At 46.0% G+C, this 27870-nt stretch overlaps 1 protein-coding gene across 1 annotated transcript in view; it reads left to right on the plus strand.

Moving 5' to 3' along the window:
* Nucleotides 1-27870, plus strand: part of LOC146798840 (phospholipid-transporting ATPase IC-like) — a 1543528-nt gene that overhangs the window by 1359014 nt on the left and 156644 nt on the right. Inside the window, exon 23 of the mRNA XM_085626157.1 lies at nucleotides 26839-27062. Within this exon, the coding sequence (XP_085482283.1) occupies nucleotides 26839-27062 (224 nt within the window). The remainder of the gene's footprint in view (nucleotides 1-26838; nucleotides 27063-27870) is intronic.

The following is a 27870-nucleotide window of genomic DNA, read 5'->3' on the forward strand; positions in this document are numbered from 1 at the left end:
TTGCTGGAAGTGCAAGTTTAAAGATTCTAGGTGGACATGGATCTGCGGGTGAGCCTGATTTTATTCTGGTCGCAATGTGTCACAGGGTCTCTAGGTCAAGAGTTTTGAAGGAAGAGATCAACTCTACCCTATTTCCACATGTCTCAGCCTCTTCCTTGATAAGTTGTTTAAAGGGGGATTTGTCAATGTCAGCAAGGATATCTTGTACTTTGTCGGAAAAGTAGGATAGGAATTTATTACATTGTTCCTGGCTTGACGGCGCATCCTGCATCTGCTTTTGGCTTAGTTCTTTGAGGATTTTAAATGTTTCTCTTTGTTTGTTCGTTGTCTCCAAGATCCTTTGTTCATAGTATTCAGCTTTCCTATTAAGAAGCACTTTTTTATTGGCGGAGACGTTTGCCCTGTAATCTACGAGAGCTTGCAGCTCATAGGCGTTGTGCCACAGTCTTTCGTGGTGGCGGAGCGTACGTTTCAGAGCTCTTAGCTCTTCCATGAACCAGGGTGCGCCCTTGCCCATATTTCCTATTTTAATTTTCTTAGCTGGGGCTAATTTATTAATGGCAGATGATAGCTGATTGGAGATGGATTCAGTCCACTCTGCAATATCGGCTGTCTCCGGCCTCCTAGGGGAGTTTTCTCAAAGAGCGTTCTCCAAGCCTTAGGCGCATCCTCTGCGTGAGTCCACAGCGCGCGTCCGCTCCAGCGTGCTGTTTTATTGCCTCTCGTGACCCCTGGCCCCTTCCCGCCAATCAGCCCTGCCGAGGAGCAGCTGACGACCGCTGTGGTCACTAGACCGCGTTCGAGAGAGCGGAAGTGGAGGGCAGGACCGGCCAAGTAGAAGCTCCAGTGTGCCTGGTAAGTTTGCATGGCAAAGAGCAGGTTTTACAAAGCAACTACAACAGTGAATAATTTAAAAAAAGGGTAAAAGCGAGTATGTTTCAATAAATCAGGGTTTAAAATCAATACATGCACCGCCTGGGCTAGCGCGTCTTCTCTAACTGCGCGTCCGCTCTAGCGTGCTGTTTTAATGCCTCTCGTGACCCCTGGCCCCTCCCCGCCAATCAGCCCTGCTGAGCAGCAGCTGACGACCCCTGTGGTCACTAGACCGCGATCGAGAGAGCAGAAGTGTAGGGCAGGACCGGCCAAGTAAAAGATCCGGTGTACCTAGTAAGTTTGCGTGGCAAAGAGCAGGTTTTACAAAGACAAGTCAGAACTGTACTCACATCAAGAGAGAGGCTGCCTCTGCACACATGCCAGATCAAGGTGAGGCTAACATAAAAATCCCAAAACAAGGATATCAGATATTTGTGGTTGGGAACGCAGGGCTTGTAAACCATGCAGGAGACATTCACGTTCGAACACTGTATACTTAGTAAACATACATTGCATATGGCAATGTAAATTACATTTGCAAAACGTATGACAAGTATATGTATCTTAGGCATTTGTAAGTTCCACATGGATTTGTGTTCTGGGGAGTGTGAAGGGCATGCAATTCTAAATATATGAAAAACCAAGAAATAGTGAAGTTGGAGGTATTCACGGAATCTCTGTCATGTTTTATTACATATCTGAAAATCTATATAGGATCCCAAAAAAAGCAATTAGGAGTGAAACATGGAGATAGTGGAGAAAAACACATGAATCAGTGTGAGTTTTGCAGAGGATGTCACATGTTATTTACGGGACAGATACATGTGAAAGATTGATGTATGAATACGTTTTCTGCTTAATGCTTGGAGTGGGCATTTTATGGAGTGTGTACACAAGGCAGATTTACAGTAAAATGGCTCAATTTTATAAAAATGAAACTTACAGAAAGAGGTAATCTTTTCACTCATTACAAGAAATACATGTAAATACCAAGTTTCAAATTCTGTGGAAGTGTAGGCTTAGCTTATGCGTAGTTTACTCCTGGTCATATCCATTTGGGAAACTACAGGGTAAGCAGGTGTGCACTGGAATTAGCCTCCCTAGGATCTTACACCACTTGCCACCAATTACCAGACCCCATTCTGGACACCACGTTGTAGGCAGGGTCTACTGTGAAACAATTGTGGAGGCTGGGGTCATTTGCCTCTACTTTCCTGGGACCTATCCTATTATGTCTCTGCAAACGTGACCAAGTGCAACCATTTCAGCACTTAACCCTCACTAGAAGTGATGCTGAGCCATCACAGGGTTCTCAGGGAAGTTAGTGTAGGGGGTTCTTGGGCTCAGCACCCCCATAAGATGAATGTCCAGCCCATTGCTTCTCTTTTCAAACGACAAGTACTTTATTACACAGAAATACTACACACTGCATGGGAATACCTGATTAACGGATGTGAGTTTTAGGTATTTCAAAGTGGGTACCCTCTATCTAGGCAAGGATTAGGCGTCCACCATCCATGTTCTTGAACACACACACAGTGGGTGCCACATTCTTCACTCAGGTCTACCATTCGGGTGCATGGATCCTGGTGCCTAGGTAGAGACTAAAGGGATAATGCAAGGAGACTGCCTAAAACACTTCAGCAGTGCCATGGCTGCTTCAATGCTTCAACCATGCCACACAGACAGACCAGTGCTCCCAACTCGTTGGTCGTGTTAGATGATGAGCCACTGTTGATAGGGCCCCTACGGTCGACCAGCTCCGCTTTCAGGGTTAGTGCTTCCTTCCCTTTCACACAGGTATGAGCCCTTAGATCCCAGGACAAGTTCAATGATTCCTTCTTCAGGTTGGACTCCAGGTGATGTTTCCTCACTTCTGGGGAGTTGGCTGTCAAAAAGACACCAACCCTGGAATGCACAGTTGTCATTTGAGTACTCTGCTGAGTACCCTCCTTGGTTGAAGAGAACTTGGAACACAAATGGGTCAACAACTCACATTTTGATATGGTTTTGCCATCAGAGAATGTCAATTCTAAAACCGCCTTCATCAAACGATTTCCAGTTAGTTTCTCTTTCTTTTGTCCAGGCCAACCATCTTCCTGGCCTGGCCTTTATCTTGAGTGATGCTGTTCACAGCAGAGCAGTCTCCAGGAAGACCATTCACCACAGAAATACAGAAGAAATGTGAGCAATATGCACCCTGTCTATATCTGACAAAAATGAGGAAGAGACAATGATCTGCACCCCTTCAAAGGAACCCTTCATCCCTGACAGCAGACACTTCAGTCTTCCCCCTTCATCCTCTGCCATTCACCAAATGGCAATTGCAAAAAGAATACTTAATAGCCCTCTGGTACAAAAAGAACCTAAACAAATTCTAAGGGAAGGACTGTCTCTACTTTCCCCTTTCATTCTCTGATTTTCCCCCTCACATTTTGGTAATGTCAACAATACTCTTCTGCCATCTGAGGAAAGGCAATTTCCCCTCCATCTTGTGTACATTCCCTGGCCAGGGCTTCCACAGTGGAGATCACATGACTGTATCGCTCTGGCTCATTAGGCACACATGTACTGTATATCAGCACACCCATATGCTCAGTGCTCTGGATCTTAGCGCTAGGATTCTGGGATCATCGAGAGCAGTGAAACTTTCAGATGAATGAGTCAGTAGACTCATAGACACACATTGCAGGTAAAGAGGCCTGGTCACAATAATAATTTACAAACATGGTATGCTTCCACCTCTGCGCTATGTGGGAAACTCATGGAGCAGTTATATTTACTAATCCCACTCCAGTCAGTGCAACAGTATGGAAAGTGTTGGATTATGGAGGGGTAACATGTACTTTTCCACTCCATTCAAAATAACAGTAGGAAAAGTGTTGGCTAACGGAGGGGTGACATTTACTATTCCCACTCTAGCAAATACGGCAGTAGAGAAAGTGTTGGATGTCGGAGGGGGATAACATGTACTATTCCCACTCCATTCAGTAGTACAGTAGGAAAGTGTTGGATTGCGCAGAAGTAACATTTACTATTCCCACTCCAATGAGTGCAACAGTAGGGAAAGTGTTCGATTGCTGAGGGGTAACATTTACTATTCTCATTCCAGTCAATACAATAGTAGGGAAAGTGTTGGATTGCGGAGGGGTAAAATTTACTATTCCCACTCCAACGAGTGCAACAATAGAGAAAGTGTTAGATAGCGGAGGGGCACAATTTACTATTCCCACTCCAATAAATGCAATAGCAGGGAAAGTGTTGGATAGCGGAGGGGTAAAATGTACTATTCCCACTCGAGCCAATGCAACAGTATGGAAAGTGTTGGATTTCGGAGGGGTAAAATTTACTATTCCTACTCAAGTCAGTGCAACAGTATGGAAAGTCTTGGATTGCGGAGAGGTAACATTTACTTTTCCAACTCTATTCAAAATAACAGTGGGAAAAGTGTTGGCTAACGAAGGGGTAACATTTACTATTCCCACTCCAGCAAGTACAACAGTAGGAGGAGTGTTGGATTGCGAAGGGGTAACATTTACTATTCCCACTACAATAAGTGCAACAGTAGGGAAGTGTTTGATTGCGTAGGGGTAACATTTTTAATCACCACTCCAATAAGTGCAACAGTAGGGAAAGTGTTGGATAGCGGAGGGGTAAAATGTACTATTCCCACTCCAGTCAGTGCAACAGTGGGGAAAGTGTTGGATTGCGGAAGGAAAAGTTTTAATATTCCCACTGCAGTCAGAACTACATTAGAAACAAACAAATTCTCTGCAAAGCATTAAAATAATTTCAAAAACAAAATACAATATTATGTTGAATACATATCATAAATATTTACAAACATTATTAAAATGTAAATCAGAACATAATTTTCATATACAAAAAAGTTATTTAATAATTATTTACTAGCAAAAAACGAATTTACTTTAGTTATCACCCACCATATACCCCTACAAAAGTTACAAGCAACACCTAAAACATATCTTTAAAAAGCTAATTATTTACACTATTAACATAAATATTTACCAACAAACTAATTATCAATAAATACAAATTAATTATGATTTAATAACATTTAGGGGCCGATTACAATGTCGGTCGGAAAGGCTCCAAACGGCAGTCAGATTCTCTGAAACCGTGTCAGAACCTATGTTTCCGACAGACTCTGAAACATTTCAATCCGACCGATTACAATGTATTTGGTCGGAAAGGAAACCGTTTGGACATTCCAAATCGGTTCCGACCAGCATTTCGAGACTCTGAGTCGGTCAGAGCCGAATCATACAGCTCTACGGACCACGTTTCCGACCGAGTGATTACGATGTCGGATTCGGACAGCCTTTCCGAATCGGTCTGTCCAACACGGAACGACTGCTTCCGGAAATTGACTTACGAGGCCCCCCCTGTACCCTGAGGCCCCCAGTTGGGGTCCGTGGGGGTACCCAAGGGACCCTCCTTTCCAACCATGCACAGTGTGTCAGGCATTGGGTGCCTGTGACAGGGTGCAAGGTTTTCCGCGACCACCCCTTTTTTCAATGGGAGCCTGTATTGTCGGTTGAAACATAGGCTCCCATTAAAGTCAATGACCGGTGTTCCGAAGCATCGTAATCTCCGGTCGGATTTGCTAAACCCGAGTCGGTCAGAATCACTTCCGACAAGGAGTCGGTTGGATTACTTTCCAACCGACATCAAAATGAGGCCCATAAGTTACTTTCCACAATATACCCCCCAAAAAATATGCAACACACTCCTAAAATATACTCAAAAATGTATTACACTATTAACATAATAAATTGTAATTTTAAGACTTATTATCAATTAAAGAATTAATTCTAACCTAATTTAAATGTAATTTATTTCCAACCATATACCTCAACAAAACCCAAACACACACCTAAAATGTTATATAAAAACATTTAATTACACAATTAACATAATTATAAATTAAATAATCTATGAATTACTTTGAATGAATTTACTTCCCACCCTGTACCCCTATAAACTCCACAACCCACACCTAAAAATTTTTTTACACAATTAATATCTTTATTTATTTATTAAATCATTAATATTAACAATTCATTATCAAATCCTTAAAAAAAATAACTGCCCACGCTGTAGCCCCATAAATCCAACAACCCACACATCAAATGGAATTTAAACATTAATTACACTACTAACACAATTAATTATCAATTAAAAAAATAATTTTAAATACAAATTAACCATTAATTTATTATAACTAAATTACTTCCCACCCTGTGCCCCTAAACACCCACAACCCACTGTGGTACTTTAAATAACAAAATTTACTTAAAATGAATAATCATTTTACAAATTCCTTTAAAAACATAAGCAATAATTATTTTTAAAAAGTATCATACACATTTAAAATATATACCAAAATACATAACAATTGTTAATAAAACAATATTATACACAACTATATTTTTGTAATCAGTATTAATAACTTTGATATTTTAAAAAACGATATTACTTACCTTAAAATCGATATTCTTGACAACCATATTCTTGCTGACGATATTTCTATGTCACGAAATTTTAGACTATTTTTGCAAGATATTTCCAGCTCGATATTTTGTCTCAAAAACAGTAATTGATTAGCTTGAACTGGGCATTCCTAGATACCTTTGGAGTTCTCTCCAGAATTGTCTCCTAATCTCTGTTGGGTGTGGGAACCCCAAAGTCCTCCCCCCAGTAGGTTCATAGGGTCTCCAGGGGTTGGCGCATGTGTGCTTGCATTGCTCTATACAGGCATGTGACCTTTTTAACTATGCCCAACGCCTGTAATATATTGACAGGCTTTGTGAGAGCAAGGTTCCGACAGGCCTGTACCCCAGTGTTCATGTTTTGCTGTCGTTATGGCCCTGTGGAGTAGGAAGTGTCCCTGTGGTATGTCAAATTCTGAGTGGAAATCTTCAAATGGGAGGAGCCCTTCCTTGCGGAATAAATCCCCCATTCTTGTGGCCTTCTCTGCAGCCCAGTCCCCTATTCCTCCCCAGTTGCCGTTGTGAGGTAGCACTTCTAGCATAATTCTGGGTATGTCAGGGGAATATGGAATCTGGTGCACGTTTTTTGTAAACATCTATACCAGCATTTATTTATTACTCTGAACTCCTGTGTGTCTGTCTGAAGGACGTCTGGTTTTCAGCAGCACAACTATCAGCCTAGGACGCTCATTGTCAAATGATCCCAGCACACAATCCGGGGTTTGTCTGCCCATCACCCACTGCATAAACCACTGCAGCTGTGCTTCTAAATAATATGTCTCAAACTCAGTCACTGCTAATCCACCCTCAGACATGGGGCGTTGCATTGTGGCCAGCGCCACCCTCCTGCGTCCCGCTCTTCAGAGGAATGCAATGACCAGGGAATCCAATTCCCAGATCATCGCTCTAGGGATTCACACTGGCAACAGTGCAAAGTAATATAATAAGTGGGTGAGCGCTATCATCTTAAGCAGCCCTACATGCCAAGTTGTGATATATTTTGACATCTAGATACGACAGACATTGCGGTTCCCACAGGAGCGTGTCCAGTCTCTCAGGGGGGTCATAGTTCTCCAATGTCGGGAACAATCTTGAATTTTGCCAGTTAACTTTCAGGCCTGATAGGGATCCAAACTCCTCAAGCAATTCCTGGTGCCGTTCAGGTCCATCGTCATATTTCCGAGAAACATTAGGAGATCATCCACATATAATGCAATGTGGTGGCAGTGGTTGCCTATCTTTATACCTTGGTATCTATTCACTGTTCTCGTGTGGCTGGCCAAAGATTCTTGTGCAAAAAGTAAGGGCGATGGGTCATTCCTACCTTATTCCCCATTGCACCTTATATCTCTCTGATATGATCTGGCCCGTTCATACTCTAGCAGTGGGTTCTGTATACAGCAGCTTCATCCATGCCAGAAAGCAGCTCCATCACCCCAGAGAGGAAGTTCCATTCCAAGCTGTCAAAGGCTTTTTCGATGTCGACAGCAAACACCACTGCCTCCCTATGGTCTAATGTGTCAGCCTCAATCAGTGTCAGAAGTTGCCTCATATTCAGCGCTGTATGGCAGCCTGGTATAAACCCTGCTTGATCAGGGTGTACAAGTCGGAGCATGAGTGGAAGGAGCCTAGTGGCTAACATCCTACTGAGGAGCTTATAATCGATACTAAGCATCGATAATAGTCGATATGCTTCGCTGTCGTGAGCCAGTAAACCTGGTTTTCGCAGCAGTATCACCAGCACCTCCCAAGTAGAACCCTTTAAGTAGCCCGTGTCCCACGCTGCCTCATACAGATCCACCGATTGGGGGCTAGTTTGTTGACATATGTGACGTAGAACTTGATGGAGAGCCTGTCTGTTCCTGGCATTTTGCCACAGGCTAGTCCCTTTATCACTGCCCGAATCTCCTGCAAGGTTATGTCCCCACCCAGTTCCTCAACCTCTTCATTCGTGATGTCCGTGATTAGCAGTGGTTCTAGGAGGGCACTTAATACCTCACCATTGCTATCTGTAATACTCATGTACAAGGCGACCTAATAGTTGCTGAAGTGCTGGTTGATCTCCCCATGCTGTACAGTCTGGCCCCTACCTCTGTGAAGTTCTACTATCACCAAGCCTCTCTTTGCTGGTTTAGCGAGTCGGGTCAGGAGAGAAACCATTTGACCACTCTCTGCATGAGCCCTCACCATGTAATTTTTGTAATCAAAACAAAAGAGCCTCTCAATGTGTCCCACCAGTCTCTCCTTGGTATCTAACAAGGTGTGTTGCAAGTCGAGCACACAGGCTTACTCTTTTCCACCTCGTGCAATTCGCACTCCGTTGCCAAAACTTCCTGCACCAAAGTGCCTCTAATACCCACCGATTTGGCTATACACTTGCCCCTTTTTACTGGCTTGAAGGAGTCCCACTGCACTTGGAGGGAGGAGTCTGTAACGCTATTTTCAGCAAAGTACTGTCCAATATATTCCCCAATCAGTTCCCAGTACACTGGGTCTTCCAGTGACCCAGGTTTCAACTGCCATGTTGGGATGTAGGGCTTAGGTCGTTCCACTTTCAGGTGGAGAAGGACTGGATTGTGATCAGACACCGTCCGAGCTAAATATTCTGTGTCTTGTACTAAGCTGTGGAAGTCAGGAGTGCAGAGGAACGTGTCAAGTCGTATGTGCAGTTCATGCAGGCCAAAGAAAAAGGAAGAGTCCCTCACATGTGGGTGTGTTTGGCACCAGGAGCCTATTAGCCCCCATTTGGCCTGCAAAGCCGCAAAGAGGGGGGCTTTTTGAGACACCAGATACTCTTGTAGTGGCAGATGGGAGCGATCAGCAGTGGGGTCCGCTACATAAAGTCACCCCCATTACTGCTGACGGAATCAGGTAAGGGGGGGTAGGGTACCCAACAAAATTGCCAGCAATGCACCTTGCTCTGTGTTCAGGGCATAAATATTGATCTGCGGTTTATCTCAGCCCTCAAGCCTGCCCGTCTCTACTACATATCTGCCCTCTTGGTCTATCAATTCTTCTGCACGTTGGAACAGGACCCCCACACTCATCCATATCAGTGTCCCCCATTCGTAGACTGAGTAATTAGTATAGTATGTCTGACCTCTCCACCTTCTGTGCAATGCTTCTCCCTCCTTAACCGTCAGGTGCGTCTCTTGCAAGAGTACAATATAGATTCCTCTCCTATTTAGATAAGAAATGACGGATCTTCGCATGTAAACTTTGAGGACCACCACTTCTACCACCAGCCAGTATGGAGACCCAGTCTGTACCCCAGCGGTTGAAGCCCAATGGCTCAAAATAGTCACTAGAAAATAGTCCACTGGGCCCAAGTCTAAAACACAGCCTAAAGCTGCCTACACAAGAGATAAATCCCGATCACCTTTGAAGCCTCCTGAGTTGAGTTAAAAGGGAACTGACAGATGCACTCAGATGGTAGGCAACTGGGAAGATAGCTCCAGGTAAGGATAATTAGATTCTTATCCTTCCTGTCCTAAAATTCATGCATGACCCCCTCCCTTTACACCTAAGTTTCATTGACCACTTATAGCCCCGACCAAAAGCAGCAGGCCCATGGGGAATGGCTACAGGTCCTGATGCAAGACCAATCACCTGACCACAGAATTTGTCTTACGCCACGTCTGTAAAGGCTTGAAGATCTTCCCCTTTCCTATCCCTATAGCCTTCCCTCTGATAGACCCTAACCTAGTTAAAAAAAGGAGGCATAACACATTACCTATATATATTTTTTTTAAGCAAACACAACATATAGGTTTAGTGACACATTAATACACATTAATAAGTAGTACTTGCTAGTCTCCACTCCACCAGGAATCCGCAGCTAGGACAACACTAGCATAACTTGGAGATCTAATTAGGTTCGGTGCAAACCCACAGGCCTGACAGTGACGGAGTTCTGTTAGCCAGCAGAGGAGTCCGCAGCATCGAGGTGTGCCACTTACGTGACAGAAAACAGTCTGTTGATGTGGAAGGCGCTTCAGCCAGCCCACATCGACGGGCGGGACTCCGCGTTCTCAATGGAGTACATGTAACCACTGCCATGTAGGGACAATAGGAGTCCCACAAATATCTAAATCAGGCCCTATGACTTTATCAAAGCGTTGATATACAAAAACATGCTTTTTATTTGCTCCACCCATGCCCGACTCACAAAAAGTGGCCAACTTTGATGGTGATCTCTTTAATCTTACATCAACAGACCAAGACACGGGTTCTCATGGTGGAGGACTGCAACCTAGTCATAGACGAATTCCCGGACAAGCCACACCACCCACTGATTTATCCAGTGGCAGACAGAGTAGTTCTGGGAGACATAATGACTGACTACTCCCTGGTTGACCCTTGGAATGATGGACCCCATAGGCAGAGACTACACATTCACCTTGTGTGTACATGGTACACGCACCCACATTGACTACTTTTTTGATGTCCACAACACTTTTGGGCTAGCTGGTGGATACAGTCATAAAACCATCTGGGGTTTCTGATCATTATGTTACCCAGATTCACCTAGACGTCATTGCATTCCTTCCTGCAGGGATATCTGAATGATAATGAGGGGTCAGTGGCCTAACCCAGCACCCTCTGGGCTGCTGGAGACGGCTTATGTGAGTGGGGAACTATGGCGGGATGTTGCATCCCAGAAACAAACTGCTGCCGACCGTGCAGCCCGTTTGAATGCAAAGTGGGAATGCTATCCCCCTGGCATTGTGTATCACATTCGACAGACAAGCAAGTTGAAAGCCATCTAGACGCGAGGCATGAATTTAATACCCTGTATTCCTCCAGTGCAGCAACAGTTGTGTTTAGACTGAAACAAGGACACTATGAAAAAGGGGCGATAGCAGGGAGATACTAAGCATTCAGTTAAGGCAATAGGAGGCTGATCACGTGATCCCAGCCAACATAGGCCCCAACAATACCATCCTCACGCACCCCATTCATATTCTGAACACAAAGCTCTCTTGGCACTGCTTTTGTGCAAAGCACTTGGCGAGGCACAATCCAACCCCAACATACTTTCTGAAAATTCTAGCTCTACAATAGTGCGCATCTTGAAGCAGTGGAAAGATCCCCTTCACTGTGCCAGCTACAGACCTATATCTCTTCTAAGTGATGACATTAAAATGGTGGCTTAAATGTAGGCAAATAGCCTTAAACAGGTCCTTCCTTCTTCAATAGTCAGAGACCAGGTAGGCTTTGTCCGCCCCATACAACAGCAGCCCACCTCTGATTACTAGCCTACATACTCTGGCAGGTATGTAATGATCGGAATGAAAAGCAGGCAGTCCTTATTTTTTTTTTTCAAGTTTTTTTCCTTTCTCTTTATTGGCATTTTGAGATATCATTATACAACTGAAGAATTTTTCAGGTATAACATCTTCGGTTGCGATATATCATTTCCTATACATTTAAAGATATCAACATAAGAGTACATAGGGAAAACTGTACGCATTACATCACAGTATGAAAAAAAACAAAAAAACAGCTATGGTCAACATTTGCACATATTGAAGTTGTGTTCGCTACACATAACGAATATAGGGTGGCCAAGTCCCAGAGGCGACTTGGACTGGAGCGTGCACTGCTCTAATGACGTCATGTCAGCAATTTGAGTGAATTGTTTGACCAGTTTGCTAACGTTTTGTTCAAGAGTGTATTTATTTTTACTCCCACCTTTCCAGTAATACTTTTTTTGTGTGTATTGGTAACAAAATTAAAACGTACATTTCAAGTCATGCAAAAATATTTCAAACAATGCGTTTTACAATCAATTATGAGCATACAACATATGGATTCGATTCAATTAAAGGAAGGTGTGATGAGGCCCAATGCATTTTAGGGCGACGGTCCCTTTGCCAGGGGCACAACCTGAAGAAAATAAACAGTTTTCAGTACAAAGCAGGTATAACATCTTCAGTTGTGATATATCAATTCCTCTACATTTAAAGATATCAACATAAGAGTACATAGGGAAATCTGTACGCATTACATCAGTATGAAGAAAAAAAACACAGCGATGGTCAACATTTGCACATATTGAAGTTGTGTTCGCTACACATAAAGGACAGATAATTCACAATTGCAAAGCATTATTCGTTACGAAATAAGGACATTGGGCAACCATGAAGAAGTCAAAATACGTTGAGGTTGTGGAGCTTACATTCCTAAGAGTCTTGTGCCTTAGCGGCACTGCTTTGGTCATTCGAATTGTAGGCCCGTATCAAGGTGAGAAAGGGAGCCCATATGTCCTTGGGTCTGGAGGCTACTGGCATCATTTCCCCCCAAAAAGACAGCTGTTCCTGGTAATAGGATATATCTAAAACCCAGGCCTTTATGGTGGGTCTACCAGGGCGTCCTCAACGTAATGCCATTCTTCTCACCACCAGCAACAGCATCATAGCCAAAAGCCTATGAGAGCCCACCAGAGTCTCCTTAACGTAGCCCAACAGTCCCATCAGAGGCGTCGGAGCTAGCTGCAGCTCCAGAATCGCCCAGAGTTTGCCAAATATCTATACCCAAATCTCTGCTATGAGAGGACAATTCCAGGCCAGGTGCAAGAAAGAGGCGTTCTCTGCTCCACACCTCCAACAGTTCATATCAGCTCAAATGCCCATGCAGTGTAACTGAATGGAGTACGATAGTAACGGTTCAGGAATTTAAAATTGTATTAATCAGGGTTTGTAGTTGGGGACAGCAGCTCTAATTGTTCACAGCAAAATTGCCATTGTTCATTTGTGACAGGTGTCTGTAGCTCTGAGTTCCAACCCCTTCGGGCTCTGGCTGGATTACGCTGCATAAGGGAGTAGAGGCACGTTATTAGTTTGCGGGATGAGCTCGTAGTGAGTATGTGCTCCAGAGCTAGTAACATGGGCGGAGGTTCCGGGAATGTTTTATGAACCTCGCGGCAGGTAGTCCTGATACTATAATATAATAATAGGTCTAATGGTCTCCCCGGTTGTTTACCCTCTAATGTGGGGGGGCCAGAAAGGTGTCTCCTGGGTACACCGTGGCGTATATCGCCACTCCCATTCTTTTAGCTCTGATTGTATTGCTCTTGTCCATGAGCGGCGGCATTTGTGGATTGTTATCCAGAGGGATGGATGGAGCATATAGTACCTCGGCCCTAGACCTCGTCAGAAGGCCATTCCATGCCCATCTCAGCACTTCAGTGGTGTTAATATCTTTCTTGGGGCTGCGATATGGTTGATATAATGCTACCTTGAGAGGGGTGGGAGCCGCTATGTCTGCCTCATTCGCCGTATGAGGCTGAAATGGTGTGGGGTGGATCCAATTATGTAGAACTTGAGCTTGTGCTCAATAAGAGTATAGAGGAATATCTGGGGCTCCCATGCCACCCTGATTTAGAGGTAGCGTCAATACTTCCCAAGCGATCCTAGCCTGCCTTCCAGCCCAGACCAGGGATATCATCAGTGACCTAAGTTTGTGAAAAAAAGTTTGGGTAAGTGGTAGAGGTAAATTTACAAATATGTTTAAGAATTTGGGGAGAACTATCATTTTTGCGATTGCGATTCTTCCCGCAAGGTAAAGCCGTAGCTTAGACCATGTCGCAATTTGGCCCTCTAGCCAGGAAATAGCTTGCCTGTAGTTCATATTTCACAGTTCTTGCACATCACAGCTCAACCAAATCCCTAGATATTTTACAGGGCCCTCCGCCCGCGCAAGGGGGTATTCTAGCGCAAATGGTTTGGTAGCAGTTGTGGGAGGGAAGAGCGTGGATTTAGTCCAATTGATCTGGATCCCAGAAAGGCCGCCAAATTTAGTGATCTCACGGAGAACAGGAGGTAGGTTTAATTCTGGGTTGTTGATATATAATGTTATATCATCAGCGTAAAGTGACACAATTCACCCGAGATGTGAACCCTAGGCCTCTGGCTGCATGGTTCTACCTTAGTCGTGCTGCGAATGGCTCCATCGCCACAGCAAAGAGGAGCGGGAATAAAGGGCATCCCTGCCTGGTCCTGCGGGCGATATGAAATGCCTCAGATATCAGGCCATTCACTTGCCGTCGAGCCAGAGGCTCCGAATACAATAATCTAATTTGCTGAATGAATAATGGGCTTAATCCCAAACGTTTTAGAACCGCAAATAGTTAGGGCCACTCTAGGGTAGCAAAAGCCTTAATTGCATCTAGTAGAGCAGCCAACGCAGGCGTATCTGGGTGGAGATAGTGGAGGACTGCAAAGAAAGTGCAGAGGTTGTGGGCTGTAGATCTATTCGGTATAAACCCAGATTGATCAGGCCTGGCTATGAGGAGCAACAGAGGCTGAAATCTCCTGGCCACAAGCTTAGCATATATCTTGTTATCAATGTTTATTAAGGATAGGGGACAATATGAGTCTTTTAGGCCGGGATCCTTCCCCAGCTTCAACAGTGTCTGGATAACTGCTTCACGCATTCAGGGTGGGAGCCTACGGCTTTCAATTGCGTCCTGATATACTCTCAATATTTTCGGGGCTAGCAGCTGTGCATAAAATTTATTTTTAAAAAATGGTTAAACCATCCAGCCCAGCTGCCTTATCATTAGGGAGGCTATTTATGTCTGGATTATGTCTTCTGTGGTGGATGGCTCATTCAGATACGCCCTAGGCGCTCTACTCAGCCATAGCAATTCTAGAGAGTCCAAGTATGCTTTTATTTCCTCTGGCATATCTGGAATTTGAGACATGTATAATGAGGAGTAACAATTATAAAAATTCTCTAAAATCTCCTGTGACCTCCGAGTTGGCTCTGTGTTCCCATCACTCAGTTCAGTAATGTAGGTTGAGCTATTAAGTTTCCGAAGTAGGGATGCAAGAGTTTTACCAGGCCTGCCTCCCTCACCGTAGCGTCTAGCTTGTGTATATTTCCCTAGGAACGTAACCTCTCTCTGAGCCTCCCTCAAATTCCGTGAGTTTCTCCCTAATGTGTGCCAGATGTGTTGGGTAATTCGTAGAGTAGTACTTTAGTTCAGAATCTCGGATATACGCCTCTAATTTAGTGAGTGATTGCCTGATGGCCTTCAGCATCCCTGCTTGTCTCGCTATGCAATGTCCGCGAATAACTGCCTTAAAGGCCTCCCAGAGTGAAGCCGGAGAAGCCACCGATCCCTCATTTAGTGAAAAATATTCAATTATATCCCCTCTTATTCCTTCCTTGAATGCGGCATCTAATAGCGCCCTATGTGGGAGCCTCCAGCTAAATGGCCTGCCCGCTATGGCGCAAAACTGTATCCTCAAGAGGCAGGGGGCATGATCGGATAATATCTGAGGGAGGTGGTTGATATCAACAGCCCAGGACGCCACGTCCCTCGATATCAACCAATAATCCAGGCGGGACCAGGCGTTGTGAAGTGATGTGATGCATGTACCTTCTGCTCTACTGGGGTACCACTGCCTCGAGATATCTACTAACCTTGCGTCCCTTATGATGTCATTCAAAGCTATACTAGTGTTAGGGTGCAGCCTACGGGCCGTCCCCTTGCAATCCAATGTATCATCCATGATTGCATTAAAGTCCCCCCCAGATAACTGTATCACATCCTATTGATGTAATTTTTGCCCAAATACCTGCAAAACAAATCCGGGTCATCTATATTAGGACCATAAATCGTGGCGAGTACTATTCTGATGTGGCCTAACTGCCCATTCACAATAACAAAGCATCCATCTGGGTCTGTCAGAGTTCGCGCCATTCTCCATGCTATTCCGCTCCCAACCAAAATCGCAACACCTCTCGCATAGTTGGAATAAGCCGCTGTGTCTATGCTTCCCAAATGACTATGCTGCAGTTTTGTGCTCGCAGAGTCTTGCAGATGCGTCTCTTGAAGGAAGCAAATATCTATTTGGTGTCTTGACAGATAGGAATGAATAAGCCTAGTTTTTCTATGATCATTTAAGCCTCCTGATGTTCCACGTCAGAATATTAAATGTTGTCATAGTTGCTCAGTGGGTATGCTGCACTTGTTGCAGTGCTCAATGGGTAAGGTATCAACTTGTGCTTGTTAATGCATGCCTACATGTAGGGTTCGATCGTGCATTATACTGGCATATAATATTGAATGCGCATAAGGCATAGAGCGTACATGTGTCTGTGATTACCTGTCTCCTACAACAACAACAACAAATCCTGAGTTTCCACCCCCCTCAATCAGGTTGATCAATGCTAGCCACCCACCCCATCTATTCAAACAACTCCCCAGTCTTTAAATGCAAACCAGAAATGGGATCCTTCCCTGGAGACGAGGAGTCGCCGGCGTACTACCCAGCCCGAAAGCAGGGTGGCCGAGCTATAACAGAAGGGCGGGGTGAAAAATATTAATGAGAACCGGCTATAATGTCAACAGCGTTCTGCCAAGGCAACTCAGTGGTTGTGCATAGTCAACATTTGCACCAGATACAGCATTCTAATAGTGGTTAGTTCTTATCACTCAGCCCTTCGTTCTCTGCTACCCTTCTGGCAGGACTTGTCTGTATTTGCGTTTGCGTCCTATGTGTTTGGCATACTTTAGTGCTGACTTGATGTCAGTGAAGAAATGAACTTCGTTTTCATGTGTCACTTTCAGTTTTGCGGGGTAAAGCAAGGCATAAGAATTGCCAGCATCCTGTAACATATGCTTGATTGGGATGAATTCGCACCTGGCAGCCTGTACATGCGGAGTGAAGTCTGGATAGTATGCCACTTGGTTGCCCTCATGTAGGATGTTCCCTCTTTCTCTGGCACTGTGCAGAATTGAATCACGGTAGTTCAGAATCCTAGCCAGGTTCGGACGGGGTTTGGCTCCCACAGGGGTTTTGGGCCTAGTGTTCGGTGTGCACGTTCAACAATGAACAGGTTGGAAAGTTCAGTGTGGAATATTTATTTCAGCAGGTCTTCCACAAATGTTTCCATCTTTCCCATATCTGTGGTCTCCAGAATCCCCATAATCCGGCGGTTGTTCCGTCGAGACCTGGATTCCAAGTCCTCGTTTTTGGCTTTTATCACATTCCGAACTTTCTCCATGTTGACTAGCTGTTCTCTTGAATCCACCTGGAAGTCGTGCATGTCAGATACCTGATTTTCAGGCTTGTCGAGGCATAGCTCATGCGTGTCAACCTGTTTCTTGACCTGATCCTTTTGAGCTGTTAAGATGTTGATTTTACTGTCTATCGTCCTGAGGCTTGACTTAACTTCCAGCAGTAGTGTCCTGAGGTCCTCGTAGCTCCTTTTGTGTTCTCCCCAATTCCCCTGCTCAGAGTCTGTTGCTGCGTCATTATCAGTTTGGCGAAGAGCCTCTTGTTTTCAAAAGTAAGCTTAGTTTGCTTAGTATCAAGTTTACCCATGGCTGCAGCGCTATTTTTATTTGATTGCGTGGTTGAGTCGCAGGTTTTTGAAAGTGGTATTGTACCGTTGGATCCGCGTATATGATCCCAACTATTTTCTGCCTGTTAATAGTCTCTATCAGTAATGAATGTGCACTGGGAAAGCAATATCTCCCCCATGCAAGGAGCGGTAGATACTGTGTCTGCCGCGCTGGACTCCGACGCTCCGCAAGGCCTGTGGTAGGCCCTCATGCATGGGGTTGCCTGCTTCAGAGGCCTAAACTCGGCCTAATTGATGTGGAAATGGCATCGCTCTGCTCGTCTGGCCACCACCAGGTGCTCCATTCTCAACCGCCATCACAGCGGGGCCCCCTCTTGCCCCCACCCAAGAGCGCCGCTCCGATCAACAATCAGCACCAGGGAACGGGCCCGGGCCGCACCCCTCATGATCGTATTACACAGCGGAGCTCGTAAGCAGATCCCCGGCAGACATGCGGCTCACTGTATATGTTGGGGAAGTAACTCCGCAGGCTCCCAGGCCTCAACTGGCAAAACTGGATATACTGCTCTCGGGGACGCTCACCGTCACACTTCTCCTTCCGCAGCACCTCCAAGTGCCCCGCAACACATCTGTTCTCAAACTTAAGAGGAGGGCAGCCCAAAGCCGCCCGCAGATCTCATGCCTGTTGCCGTCGGCAGCTCCCCGGGATCAAAATGGCATCAAGTCTGACGTCTTCTTCTGAGTCAGCGAGTCTGCCCCAAATTTGCGTTGTGGAGTGTATCACCGTTGGTCTCTAACCTGCTCGGACTGGGCTGATCTCGCTCCCAGGCTGCAGCGCCATCGGATTCAGGCTCCCAGCGCACTCTCCTCCAGCACGCGGGTCACCGCACCCGACCTCGGCCTGCTATGATGTCTCTGCTAGCCGCTTCCAGCCCGTTGCCAGGGTTAATTTTTATACCATCTGACGCTGGGTCGTTCCCATAGTATGTCAGGATGTTGATTAGGTTCTCCCACCACGCCTTGCTCAGAATAATTTAAGGATAAATTCTCTACTTCAGAGCCCTCTCACAGAGCAGCCATCTTGCTGCTTGCTGAGACCTCACACCCCCAGCAGTCCCTCTTGATGCCTAGAATACCTTTGAAAGGTTCAAATGGTCATACCTATTTTGAGTTCTCCTCTTGGTGGGGATGGGCTCATATTGTATACAGTGGATCTAAAGGCTATGCACAGGACCCACTGCAGGGGCTGCTTCAAATGGCCACCTCTACACACAGTTTTGATCAACAGGGGCACCAGATTGGGCTGCCCCTCTTGCTATCGTGCTCACACTAGAAACCTTCGCAGTGGCGATCAGGGACTTCCTGGACATTAAATGCATTCAGACCCCCAAGAGGGATACATCAACTTTTACTGTACACTGACAACATTTTAGTCACACTCTCCGATCCTACATCCTCTCTTAGAGATCTCATGGCACTGAGCTCTAATTTCTCGGCCCTGTCAGCCTATGAGATGCACTTGAATTACTGTGAGGCCATTCTGCTGACCCAACACATGACAATTGCAGCACTGGATGGCCTTCCGTTTCAATTGTCAGCTACCCATTTGAGATACCTCAGGATAGAGTTGTCCCCTGGGCTGGAAGAGATGGTGGAGCTTAACATCAATACCTTACTTGCGAAAATAAAGTCAGGTCTGAATCTCTCTATAGATAAAAATGCATGTTAGTCCCTGACTTAACTATTTGTTTATGATGATCCCTCGCTGTATTCCTTCCCACCTTATGACAGCCATAGACAAAAAACTGACTACTTTCCTTTGCAGTGGGCGAAAACCATGTTTGAAATTGTGGAAGCTACATGCAGCAATGGACCAATGGGGTCTGCGGTTGCCATATACACTCACATACTAGTTGACATTCCAGTTAGTCCCCATCTGAAAGAAACACGTTAGTTAGATTCCTCACCTTAGAATATCCCCAGGCGTCAGGCTGGATCCGGAAAGATTTTTGTAGCTATACCCCTTGCGCGTCACTAGGCGTCGTGTGCGGCTCCGCGTCCGTCGTTGGCGTCGTGCGCCGGAATGACGTCGTCGGAGTACTTAGACGCCGCCCTCACGCGCTGACGTCAGTTCTTCTTTTTTCCGCGCCAGACAACGCCGATCCGGGAAGAGCTTACCCCTTAGTCATATTTGACTCTTTTTGGTCTTCTGTCGACTCGACTCTGGTGCCGGTAGGATGCCTGGGTTTAAAGCCTGTGACTCCTGTCATCGACTGATACCATCGCCGGTGCCTTTACTGCCTGGGGGCCGACCACGACGCGGAGTCGTGCCCCGATTGTCAGGCCTTGACCTCGAAGGCTAGGTGGGAGCGGTCCTGTAAGCTTCTCGAGCTTCGGCACTCGGCTCCGCGCCGCTCACGGTCTCGGTCCAGGAGGAGGTCCAAGGACCGGTCGCGGAGCCGCAGTCACCATCATCGCTCGTCGGGCTCGAAGTCTTCGGGTAAGTCGAAGCGATCAAAGAAGTCCAAGAGGTGACACCGCTCTTCGGACTCCCCTCGCTGGTCGCGCGACTTGGCTGAGGGTCAGGGTGGTCCCACCCCCGCGGCTCCGTCGGAGCCGCAGGAGCCGCGTCTGTCTCCATACCTGCCAGTCCCTGGGACCCGGCGGAGGTCAGTGCCTTCCTCTCGCACATGAGGGGCCTGGCTCTGCCGTCGACACCTGCCGGCGCACCTTCGGGCCCCGCGGGCTCGACTGGGCGACCTCGCGTGCCGGCAGCTCCGGCCCCGGCGCCGTCGACGACTTCGGTCCCGACGCCGCAGGTCCCTGAGGGATCCAGGCCTGGATCTCTGTCGGCGCCGGTCAACCTCACGACGCCTCCTCCGCCGGCGCCGACACCGGTTCCACCTCCGGCGCCGTCTCCGGATGACGCCGTTCCCCGGTTTAGCCCCTGTCCGGACCCGGCGCCGCCGATGGATGAGAGTTTCATCTACCATCCGGCTCCGATCATTCCTCCTGTTTATCAGGAATCGGATGACGGGGGCGACTGGGAGGGGTCTGAGGACCCTATGGCCATCCAGGGCCAACTTTCACAGGACTGGGCAGATGAACTGGGGGATGCCAGTGGTCTGGACACTTGACCGGACGCTGGTTTCATCTCTCCTCCGACTGTGGCTTCGGAGGAAGGTGCAGCTTTTTCAGTGGTGCTGCGCAAGGCGGCCGAAGCCCTGGGGCTCGAGTTGCCTGCTGTGGCCGTGAGGACTAATATCCTCACAGAGGTGCTTCAACCGTCAGCAAGCTGTTCTCCAGGACTTTCTGGTGTGATCTTGGTTCGCAGACCCACCACCGGGGTTGGTATTGCTGGGGTATCTATTCTAAGGTGAGGAATATAACTAACGTGTTTCTTTCAGATGAACAAGTTACTTACCTTCGGTAACGATGTATCTGTAAGAAACATTAGTTAGTTAGATTCCTCACCGACCCACCCATCCTCCCCGTTCTGCGAACTGACATCTAGGGTTAAGGCTATCCTTTTCAGGGCCCTAGATTTTTTGGCGCCAGTGTCGGTCTCTTTCATGGCTCTGCGTTCCTGGCGTGGAAAGCTATGTACAAGAACTGACGTCAGCGTGCGAGGGCGGAGTCTAAGTACTCCGACGATGTCATTCCAGCGCACGACGCCAACGCCGGACGCGGAGCCGCAGACGACGCCTAGCGACGCGCAAGGGATATTGCTACAAAAATCTTTCCGGATCCAGCCTGACGCCTGGGGATATTCTAAGGTGAGGAATCTAACTAACTAATGTTTCTTACAGATACACCGTTACCGAAGGTAAGTAACTTGTTCTTCAGGCATATACTGCATAATATCCAAGCCCTTCTGGCTAGACTAGGGTGAATCAAGATACTTTATACAAGTGACCCACACATGCTAATCGCCTCCCACCCGATGCTTCACTCAATGACTGCGGCCTCGCAAAAGACCCACAAAGTGTTGGGAATGTACTCCCAGCCACACAATCGAACTCCCATATGACATAATGCTGCAATCAGGCTTGGAAATGTACAACCATGTTGGATAGTGTGGGAAACTAGGGGTATATGTTCCCTCTCGGACATCTTAGTTGATGGGATCCCTGAACTTTTGCCTTCACCCAGGAACAATTCACACTTCAACCTCATCACTTCTGGGACTATGACTAGTCAGATGCTTGGGTAGAGCTATGGGCTCACACCAGCCAAAGTTACAGTCTTCACCGATCCTAGACTATCTTCAGAAATGGGGCACATATAAGCGGGTGGTGTCAGGTTTCTACACAATACTGTTTGACCATAATTTCTCTAACCCCACTTTGTCGTTGTTGTAAGCCTGGTGATCCAAAAGACTCCAGGTGCAGTATTCCACAAGGACTGTTCAGACCTAATGGCACAACATGCTAAGCCCTTGAGAGAAGCTTGCTTGACATTGAGCTATTTCAATATCCTACACAGATGGCACTGCTCGCCAAAAACGTTACAGATGTCCACAATACACCTTAAGGCACGCTGCTGGTAATGTGGGTCTCAGGAGGGAAACATTGTTCATGTGTTATGAGAGTTTGCCAGGATAAAGTCTTCTGGACTCAAATAGGAAACATCTTGGGAGTCACCTTGGAAATAGAAGGGCATCTACGACCATCCACGATCCTCCTTCCCGATTTTGGCCCTTATCTCATTATAACCAACCAAAATACCAGATGGCTAGCAATGGCACCGGCTAAAGCCAAGATCAGCATCTTAAAAATATGGAGAACAGATGCTTGTCCAGCTCTAGATTCCTGGCTTAAGGAAATGCATAAGGTGGCAGCCAATGGACAGGCCATTGTTAGTCTTAATGACAATTCAGACAAATTTCATGAGGCATGGAGCTGTTTCATAAAAGACCTGTGATTCTTCCTTGACCCACTGCTCCAAATCCTATCATTGCGTTGGACATGGTTCGGAGCTGCACAGAACCTGTACTACCAGCATCTAAGGGGGAGGGGGCATTGGAAGGGGAGTGGAGCAGCGGTACTTTGGACATTAGACAAAAATGGTAAGACCATAGGTCACAATGAGATGGCAGTGACAAACACACAAGGACTCTCAAAAAAGAGATGGTAGGACAGATTAGAGAGAGCCTCGTGGAGAACTATCTTGCGGCTAGACATGGCGATATGGGTGCCATAGGCCAAGAAGAAGAGGCACTGTTTTGGATGGATTGAGAATCTCTGACACAGAGATATGGCCTAATATAGAGGAGAGGGTTTGGCACATGATGCAGGCCTGGGGAATCGTACCGGCTCTGGTTAGCCACACAATGTGTTGACATCACTTGGTTACAATGTTTATTGTCGAGATGGTAGCATGGTTTACCATATGATGAATAATGTTCAGTTTTTCCTCAAAAAAATGTATGAATTGTATTTTTCCTCGGCGGATGTAACCAAATAGCCACATTTTATCATATACTATGGGATTGCCCCCTGATTCGACACCTATGGGAAGGGGCCACAAGAAAAATGCAAGAGGCGCTGGGGAAACAACTCGCTCTCACACCTTCACTTGGGATCCTGGGAGGCAACCGATCTCACGGCCATAGAGCAACAATTCACCCCCCTGGGATACACATTAGTCAAAAGAGCCATTGCAATAAAATGGGGGGGCAGCAGAACAACCACTGGTGATAGGATGGGTGGCGAAGATGGACAGATGCATGGTGGCCGAAAAGGAGGTTTACAAAACTTGGGGTTGTCCTAAAAAGTGGGATAGAACATGGGGCACCTGGAATGCTTATCGGGGCGAACTTTGTGTCTCACCAACAGTGGAACTGGAAATGTCACAAAAGAAAGACACTGAACTGTAATGTGGGATTGACATATTGTACATAATATTGTACCAGATGGCTAGCAATGGCACCGGCTAAAGCCAAGATCAGCATCTTAAAAATATGGAGAACAGATGCTTGTCCAGCTCTAGATTCCTGGCTTAAGGAAATGCATAAGGTGGCAGCCAATGGACAGGCCATTGTTAGTCTTAATGACAATTCAGACAAATTTCATGAGGCATGGAGCTGTTGCATAAAAGACCTGTGATTCTTCCTTGACCCACTGCTCCAAATCCTATCATTGCGTTGGACATGGTTCGGGGCTACACAGAACCTGTACTACCAGCATCTAAGGGGGAGGGGGCATTGGAAGGGGAGTGGAGCAGCGGTACTTTGGACATTAGACAAAAATGGTAAGACCATAGGTCACAATGAGATGGCAGTGACAAACACACAAGGACTCTCATAAAAGAGATGGTAGGACAGATTAGAGAGAGCCTCGTGGAGAACTATCTTGCGGCTAGACATGGCGATATGGGTGCCATAGGCCAAGAAGAAGAGGCACTGTTTTGGATGGATTGAGAATCCTCTGACACAGAGATATGGCCTAATATAGAGGAGAGGGTTTGGCACATGATGCAGGCCTGGGGAATCGTACCGGCTCTGGTTAGCCACACAATGTGTTGACATCACTTGGTTACAATGTTTATTGTCGAGATGGTAGCATGGTTTACCATATGATGAATAATGTTCAGTTTTTCCTCAAAAAAATGTATGAATTGCATTTTTCCTCGGCGGATGTAACCAAATAGCCACATTTTATCATATACTATGGGATTGCCCCCTGATTCGACACCTATGGGAAGGGGCTACAAGAAAAATGCAAGAGGCGCTGGGGAAACAACTCGCTCTCACACCTTCACTTGGGATCCTGGGAGGCAACCGATCTCACGGACATAGAGCAACAATTCACAACCCTGGGATACACATTAGTCAAAAGAGCCATTGCAATAAAATGGGTGGGCAGCAGAACAACCACTGGTGATAGGATGGGTGGCGAAGATGGACAGATGCATGGTGGCCGAAAAGGAGGTTTACAAAATTTGGGGTTGTCCTAAAAAGTGGGACAGAACATGGGGCACCTGGAATGCTTATCGGGGCGAACTTTGTGTCTCACCAACAGTGGAACTGGAAATGTCGCAAAAGAAAGACACTGAACTGTAATGTGGGATTGACATATTGTACATAATATTGTACCAGATGGCTAGCAATGGCACCGGCTAAAGCCAAGATCAGCATCTTAAAAATATGGAGAACAGATGCTTGTCCAGCTCTAGATTCCTGGCTTAAGGAAATGCATAAGGTGGCAGCCAATGGACAGGCCATTGTTAGTCTTAATGACAATTCAGACAAATTTCATGAGGCATGGAGCTGTTTCATAAAAGACCTGTGATTCTTCCTTGACCCACTGCTCCAAATCCTATCATTGCGTTGGACATGGTTCGGAGCTACACAGAACCTGTACTACCAGCATCTAGGGGGAGGGGGCATTGGAAGGGGAGTGGAGCAGCGGTACTTTGGACATTAGACAAAAATGGTAAGACCATAGGTCACAATGAGATGGCAGTGAAAAATACACAAGGACTCTCATAAAAGAGATGTTAGGACAGATTAGAGAGAGCCTCGTGGAGAACTATCTTGCGGCTAGACATGGCGATATGGGTGCCATAGGCCAAGAAGAAGAGGCACTGTTTTGGATGGATTGAGAATCCTCTGACACAGAGATATGGCCTAATATAGAGGAGAGGGTTTGGCACATGATGCAGGCCTGGGGAATCGTACCGGCTCTGGTTAGCCACACAATGTGTTGACATCACTTGGTTACAATGTTTATTGTCGAGATGGTAGCATGGTTTACCATATGATGAATAATGTTCAGTTTTTCCTCAAAAAAATGTATGAATTGCATTTTTCCTCGGTGGATGTAACCAAATAGCCACATTTTATCATATACTATGGGATTGCCCCCTGATTCGACACCTATGGGAAGGGGCCACAAGAAAAATGCAAGAGGCGCTGGGGAAACAACTCGCTCTCACACCTTCACTTGGGATCCTGGGAGGCAACCGATCTCACGGACATAGAGCAACAATTCACCACCCTGGGATACACATTAGTCAAAAGAGCCATTGCAATAAAATGGGGGGGCAGCAGAACAACCACTGGTGATAGGATGGGTGGCGAAGATGGAAAGATGCAAGGTGGCCGAAAAGGAGGTTTACAAAACTTGGGGTTGTCCTAAAAAGTGGGACAGACCATGGGGCACCTGGAATGCTTATCGGGGCGAACTTTGTGTCTCACCAACAGTGGAACTGGAAATGTCGCAAAAGAAAGACACTGAACTGTAATGTGGGATTGACATATTGTACATAATATTGTCTACTTTCAATTCTGTAAAGGAATGTGTACTGCTCTAAATAAGCAAAGTGACGAATGTTTATTAATAATAAAAATTGTTAAACCAAAAAAAAATTTATGAATACAAAAAAATGAATGGGACAACCAATACAGATCTCAAGTACAGTCCTCACATCGCTCAGTGGAGAAAATCACTTCAGCACTCACCTGCAGCCGGCTGTCACATTCCAAACACCATGCAACCACTTCAGCCTTCACCTAAAGCTTGCTATCCCAACACATAGAGGAGGCAACGACCGGCCTTACCTTCAGCGGCTATTACATTCATGTGAGAGGCCAACACTCATACCTGACATGCATCTGGTTATCACATTCTCATAGGAGACAAGAACTGCAGCCCTTGCTTGTATTAATAATAGATGACAACTGGGGCTCTTACTTACAGTATGACACCACTTTATACAAATGAGACAAGCACTGTAGCTCTCACAAGAAGGCTGTTGTATCACTGACACCATAGAAACACCATTGTCACACTTTACAAAAACCTTGCAGTGCTCAGAAAAGAGTAACACAGAAGGCATCCCCTGGGTAAGTCTAAATGATCCAAAGCTGTAAATAAAGAAGGAGATCTGGGTCAGGTCATGACCTAATTTGCTCATTGAGGCACACCCGTAATAGCGTCAGTTATTATGGATGGTAGGTGCCTGTTGAAAGGGAAAACATGGGAAGATGGTCTGCTTGAAATTAGATTGGCTCATTTCTGCTTAAGATATGGATATTTTGCCTGCTTTCTTGCTCCAAAAAAAGAGCAGGCATCCCTATTTGGAAAGGAAGCCTCACTTAATATTATATCCCATTTCTATTGTCTTGCAGCTGCGCACATTGGTGTAGGCATCAGCGGCCAGGAAGGCCTACAGGCTGTTATTGCCAGTGACTATGCCCTGGCACAGTTCCGTTTCCTGCAGCGTCTCCTGTTTGTCCACGGCAGATGGTCCTCCTACCGCATGTGCAAGTTCATGAGCTATTACTTCTACAAGACCTTCTCATACCAGCTGATCACACTCTGGTTCTCTATCTTCAGTGCCTTCTCTGCACAGGTAACAGCTTTATTTGGGGTTCCAACTGCATCTATGTCAGCAATGGGTAGGGTGTGGGGAGGCTCTGTCACTCTGTCTTCTGTCACCAAGCTGAGGTGCCCATTGACAAATTAGAGACAGAAAAGATATAAGATCAGATTTAGTAAAATACATGGAAAAGTGAAGACGAGGATTTACGTCTCCACCTAAGCATTCTTTTCTATTTATACCCTCTTCACCAACATTCCTGGTAGTACGCCGGGAAAACTGTGCCAAGCACTAGTTTCCAGGCATACTACTGGGGATGACCGGTGACATGTCACACTGGCTGCTATTTCCACTGTGTGGAGTTCTCCATAATCAAGATGTCTGTACAGGGGGGAATGGAGCCACCTGTTCAAATGCAAAAAATGTTCCCCATAGGGAAAGCCCTTCTTCTACACTCTGCAAAATCTGTCAATAATCCATTCCTCTTTCCATCCTTGAAGGAGAGTTACTCCAGTCCATAGGTGGAGTAAAGCTCCATCCATTTCCAGGGTGAATAGAGGACGGAAAGGAGTTTGGAAATTCCCGAAAATGTATATGCTTTTGGGCATGCCCGAACCTCTAAAGCAAACCATACCTTGAAACAAAGCTCACCCTCCACCACTTAGGTGAGATTTACCTGAGGTAAATTTGGTTGCAAACATTTGTAAATAAGGCCCAATGTGTGTACAATATGTAGGTTATAGTTTACCACAATATTGTTACAAAAGAATATCATGTCAAACATATTGTCAACAAAAATATCAAGTTTACATTGTGTCAAAAGTATTGTGGACAGAATATC

This window comes from Triturus cristatus, chromosome 9 (genome assembly GCF_964204655.1).
Source record: "Triturus cristatus chromosome 9, aTriCri1.1, whole genome shotgun sequence".
Taxonomy (NCBI): Eukaryota; Metazoa; Chordata; class Amphibia; order Caudata; family Salamandridae; genus Triturus; species Triturus cristatus.